The sequence below is a fragment of the Crocodylus porosus genome, unplaced genomic scaffold (genome assembly GCF_001723895.1).
Source record: "Crocodylus porosus isolate Cpor-Errol unplaced genomic scaffold, CroPor_comp1, whole genome shotgun sequence".
In the NCBI taxonomy this organism is placed as follows: Eukaryota; Metazoa; Chordata; order Crocodylia; family Crocodylidae; genus Crocodylus; species Crocodylus porosus.
The window spans coordinates 55,757,157-55,763,156 of NW_017728931.1; the positions used below are offsets into that span (position 1 = coordinate 55,757,157).

Consider the following 6,000-nt stretch of genomic DNA (forward strand, 5'->3'; position numbering starts at 1 on the left):
ATATGATTTGTCATAAATCCATGCTGGCTGTTTGTGAACAGCCTTTCCTACTCTAGATACTTGCAAATGGCCTTCCTTAGGATATGCTCCAGTAACTGAAGTGAAGCTAACTGGTCTGTGGTTTTCCAGTGTTGGCACTGAATTTATGACCCAGACACCTTGTTCCAGGCAGACCCAAACCCCTCAGATTGACCATAATCACTCCACCCAATAATAGGTGAACTGTATTGATACACAGTGATAGCAGATAAGAATATTGCAAACAATTCTATATCTGCCAGTCCCAGGGTTCACAGAGTCAGGGTACATCTGGCCACTATGCAAGCTTCACTCAGGTTCTCTCATCAATGTCACATGTCAGCAGCCTGGAGGTTGGAGGCCAAACTCCACAGACACACAGTGGGGTACATGAGACTGGCTGGTGGTATACCCTATGTCCATGGTGAGCTCTGGTTCCCCTTTTGGGGACACTTTGCTGCTCTGAAACCCTCTTGTTGTATTCTTTTTCCCCCTTCTGATGACTTCATCTCCGGGGATCATTGATTGGTCTTCCTGTGATCATCATGCTGTCCATGTTCTGTCCTGTCAGTACATTCTTTTGTTTCACAGACCCATTACATGCACACACCCTAATTTGGTTCTTTCCAGTTTCTCTTAATTTAGTCTATCTACCAAAACTGGAAATCTTAAGGGCCCTGCAGTTGGGCACCATGACCTGACCAATGTGGCAGTGTCCCTTATGTCATGTTATGGAATAGTGTGGTACATGTCTTCAATTTCCTATCCTGTGTGTCTACTTGCCTGTGTCAGACAAAGTGGTCTTTGAAGGAAACTTTTTCACAAGCAGGCTTTTTAGAAATCAATTAACCCTTGCCATTGCTCTGGACCATTGTTCTAATGCATATCTACTTTACCTACAAGCCAATTCCCAAAATCAAAACACTAACTATCATTTTCTAGTCATCACCTGGGTCGTCTTTTTGCCTTTTTTAAAGAGGGGTAGTACTACAGTTGTCCTTTTCCAGTCCTCTGGTACCTGGCCTGTCTCCCACAACTTCATGAAGAGCATTACCAAGGACTCAGAGATCTCCTCTGGCCATTCGTTCAGTACCCTGGGATGAAGTTCATCCAGCCCTGCTGACTTGAATTAATTCAGACCCAACAAAAGCTCTCTGACCACCACCAGTTTGCTCCCTTCTTTATACAGATAATCCTTATTAGGTGTCTGGCTGCAGCTGGAATCCTGTCACAAAGCCACCTTTCCATATATAAGCCTCTGCAATTTCATTTTGTTGAACCTGCTTCCAAGAAGAGTGGGAGAGAGGCAGCTATGGAAGTGAACTTCAAAGCTTAGCTGCATATCACATGACTAAAACATGATTAGCTTAATCAGTCAGAAGTTACAGCTGGTTGGAATAGTTCTTAATCTACAATACAATGAAAAACATTACTCTGAAATAAATGAGGTTGGGTTTATAGTTAGTATTTAAAACAAGGTGTACACAGTATTGTAACACTGGGCACGTCTACATGACATGCTATGTTGCCATAGCGTTAAGCTACGGTGACGTAGCTCACTGCTACAGTGACGAAGCATCGATGGGCATGAATTGTGACCATGTTGCCTTCCACCTTAAAACTTGCAATTGGTGCATTTTGTCTTGCAGACCCCAAATGGATTATTGTTGACCCCAAGTCCACTGCTGTCCAGCATTCATTTTTGGAGCAGTCTTAGTCCTGTAGCTCCGTTGAGTCCTGCCAGGCTGCAAGGACCAAACACTTTGTTTCAGGTATGTTCTTCATTTGTGAAGAGGTGGCACTCTGTTCCATATACTGAAAGGCCATCAGTATGTGGCCTGTACATAGTCACTGTGGGTTTTTTCAAAATAACTTAATTAAGATAACAAGTGCTATTTGAGAGAGACATGCACTAGTTTGTATGCAGAGTTTGACCACCTGCAGCACTGTCAGAACCTAGTGGGCAATGTTTCTTATGGAGCAAGAAAAATAGTAAATATTGCAGGGGCAAAAAGGAAAGCTATAACCCCCTGAGAACAGCTGAAACCTCAAAAGCTCTGAAAGCTGCTAAACCTGATAGGAAAAACACTGGGAAAAGCCTTGGGAAAAAAATAAGGTGACTAGGTATTCTGACATGGATTCTTTAGCTCTTTTAAGATCACTGAAGCAGTGTGGGGTCAGTTCCCAGTTCTGCCATAGAATACATGTCCATTTTTGTGTAAATTGCTTAATCCCTCTGAACCCAAATTTCTCATCCATAAAATAATAATAGGACTTTCATGTGTCACAGGGTGTTGTAAAATAAGTACAAGCAGAGCACATTTTAAGGGTAAAAAGCACCAGGAAGAGCGCTCAGGCCTCCAGACAGTGGTGGCAAACACGGTAAGTTAGGTCACATCTACAGAAGAGTAGTGCAAAGCATCAGTTATGCAGGTAACAGCAGCCTACATTTTAGTTTCTGGCCCCCACTCAGTCTACCATAAGCCTTGTGTTTTGAGGAATTTTAATTTGCCAGTTCCAGTGGCCCAACCCTACTTAAAAAGGTGAAGAATCACGGCAGTTCTAATCTATCTGGAGATTTATTAGCATCTCCAGCCAACTGGAACTCCTGGTGACTTGCATTTTTCTATTATAGCTGAAACACCTTGAGCTTAAACTTTGAGTTTCTTAAGGATTTTTACTGCATATTTCTTGAAGAGAAATTAAAATGCAGAACTACTTAGTGTCTTAAAGCTGTGGTTCTCAAGGTCTTTTATACCAAAACCCATTTGTAAACATTGATGACCAGTCCCAACTCGGTGCCCTTCCCTCCTAACCTGCTGCCTCCACCCCCAGCCCCACAGTGTGTGGGGCAGGATGGGAGGGGTGGGGGGGGTGGCATGGGAGGCCCCAAGCAGCTTCTTGCAGGCTGGAACTCTATCATAGACCCCTCAGCTCTGAACCCCTAGAGAATGGCAGGGAGGCTGCCTATGTTAGACAGCAGTCAGAGAGCTGGGGTTATGGCAATCAAACACTTGTGTCCCCATCCAGGTCCTCACTGGGGCTCTGGGCACATCCTTTCACCTATAACATGCAGCAGAGAGGGCACATTACTTTGCTTGCTGGAACTTTGCCAGCCTGCAAGGGAAAAGCTATGGTTTCCCACTTTTTTCTCTCTTAAAGGAGAAACCATTTTTAAAGTTTGTTTACAACCCTTTCATATATTCTTGCGACCTACAGGTTGAGAAATGCAGTCTTAAAGAATTCTAATATTATAAAAGCCTTAGTCTGTCTGTCCGTAACACTTTATTCATACTCCGATTGTCTCGGCTGGCAATCAGAGTGCTCCAAGAGTGTTCCGGACAAGAGGCGATGGTGGCAGCGTGCCACCATGATGGTGGGGACGGAGCAGGGGGGAGGGGGCTAGGCTAGGCCAGTGCCGCACCTGCCCCTGGACCCCCCTCCCACCCAGCCCTACTCCTTGGAGGTGGCAGTGGCACAGGGTGCTGGCTTAGGGGGATGGAGGGGATGGCAGGGCAAGCTTCCCCACTGCCCCCTACTCCTGGGAGGCAGCTGGGGTGCTGGGGGTGGGGACTGCAGGGCAAGCTTCACCCCCCCACTTCTGGCAAGTGGCAGCGGTGTGGGAGGGTGGGTAGCAGAGCTCCGTCCCTGCTCTTCCCCCTGGCAGAGAGGGGGAGATGGCAGGGAAGAGGGGAGGAAAGGAGAGGAAGAGGGGAGCAGGATGGGAAATAGGGGGATTTCTGGTGGCAGCTTCCCCTCGCCATTGCCACCTGGACCCAACAACATGTGGCAGAGGGATGTGGTGGGGAGAGAGGGGAGGCAGGGACTGGAGGGATGCTGCATGCGGCTGGACGCGGACTGGTGGTAGTGCAGGGCACTGGGTGTCAGCAGCTGCTGCTGCATGCAAGCTGGGAGCTGGGGGTGGGGGGTGCACACGGGGCCAGAGTGGTGGCACCGCTCTGTCTCCACTAGCTTCCGCCATCTGCCCCCCACCTCGTCGTTCCTGGCAGGCAGTTGGCTGTTTTATAATCCTATGTCCCTGATAGCTGACAGACCGTTCTCTGTAGATGGTGATAGTTATTTTATTACTTACTTATTCATTGTAATCAACTATATTCTTCTTCTTTGGACATTATAAAACCTGCTGTTTTCAGTCTTTCAGTAATAAGTTTTACTCTTACTATTTGAAGCAGAACATTAACGTCTGTCTTATCTATGAACCACAACCTTTGTGAAGCCAACCCCATGTGGAGCTGTCAGTATTCAACAGGTACTGGACTGGGGCTAATGCTTTGAAATAAACAAATTTTATCCTTTGCCTTCTTGCAGTTTCCAACTCTCCTGAACGGTCACATACCGGTGCCAATCCCCAGTTTGGATGGGGGCTCTTCTCCAGTACTGCTTTCTCCAAATGCTCACAAGTCCTGATGATGCCTCTTCATGTTTTAAGGACTCACTAACTGTTTTAACACATTCAGTCCCATGGGTTATTTTTCCTGTCATGAGAAGGACATTGTGAAACCCTCAGTTACATTGGTTGGTTTGCACTTTTCATTACATGGATCATCTACTTTATGTTAGCATTTTTAAGCAATGATTTTTATATACATGTATAAAAATCTGTTTTGCATTAAATGAATTATAATTTTTTTATATCCTAGCTCTCAAGTGTTGAACACTGTTGTTGATGAAGTACTTTTAATGGATTTCAACAATATATCTAATAAGGATGTGAAGCTTTTTTAATCCCTTTTTTCTGCATATTATGTATTGTGCTTGTGTAAACTATAACCGGCTGTGCCTTCTTTTTGCATAATGTTATGTAAATGATTTATATATTTTCTAGTATTAAGATAAAAAGTTGAAAGACGAAACTAGTATTGAACAACCACCCTATGGTAGTATTTCAGTATTTTTTCCACAGATAGGCCATATGACACAGTGTATTCATGTAACTTTGTATTAAGTGCTTTCAATTTGTATAAAAATAGCCTTATAATTTTTCTTTGCTGAATTGAGAGACCATAATAAATTTTATATCCAGGAAATGCGTTTAGCAGTAACTAAGCCATATTTACACAATGCTACCCCAAGTTCCTCCTTGGTGTAACTCCACTGAAATCACTGCAGGTACATCAGCAAGGAATTGGGCGTTACGTGTTCATAAAACATTCCAAATTTTTGAAAGCTGGTCTGCAGACAAAGAGGCCTTATGCAGTATTTATTATTTCTTATGAATTGTAGCAATGATAGCTGGTAAGACCTTAGGCAGCCTCCATCCTTGTGGCTGATGCAGAATTGTTTCCTATGGTGTTCACTTTTGCCAAGTGCCTTCTACCACTTCACTCAGAAGAATATTCCAGCTGCTTAGCTCCGTCAGTCAAGTTTTCCCTCAACAGAAACTGCAGAATGTTTAATTAAGTTCTGGTGCTTGTGAAGAGACCCGTTGTATACATAGACCTGTGCATATCCAAACATCTAAAGTCTTTGAGAACAGTGGATTCATAAATAACGCTGTATTGCTATCTACATGCAACCAAAATATTACTTTATTAAGTATGTCCTCTGGCTTTAGGTGATGGCTTAGTCATCTAAATGTCAGGTCAGAATTAGGCTAGACACTCTGGCACCACAGATTCCAATCTTGGCAGGGCTGATGCAAACATTCAGTCATCTGAGGTAGATAAATTAGGTTGTGAGAGTTTACCATCTGGATCTTTCAGATGAGACCTTAAAGTCAGGATCTTGTCAGCTACATCTGGTCATTAAAGAGCCCATAACACTTTTTAAATGCAAAATATTGGTGGGGGGGGGGGTTGCCCCTTGCAACTAGCCAAAACTCCTAACTCTTGAGTTTTATGCAGTGAGTTTTGTGCCGATTATTTGCCTGGATGTAATTCAATGATGATGTGTGTAGTTAAATGTAATGTGGTTTTGGATCCTTCACGTTGAAAGGTGCTAAATAAACATTTTATTAATGCA

At 44.0% G+C, this 6,000-nt stretch overlaps 1 protein-coding gene across 1 annotated transcript in view; it reads left to right on the plus strand.

Annotated features, from left to right (window-relative positions):
• ELK3 (ELK3, ETS transcription factor) overlaps positions 1-6,000 on the plus strand; it is a 46,259-nt gene extending 40,259 nt beyond the window's left edge. The window contains exons 4-5 of the mRNA XM_019545078.1: positions 1,668-1,790; positions 4,348-6,000. Coding sequence (XP_019400623.1) covers positions 1,668-1,790; positions 4,348-4,446 — 222 coding nt within the window. The 3' untranslated portion in view covers positions 4,447-6,000. The remainder of the gene's footprint in view (positions 1-1,667; positions 1,791-4,347) is intronic.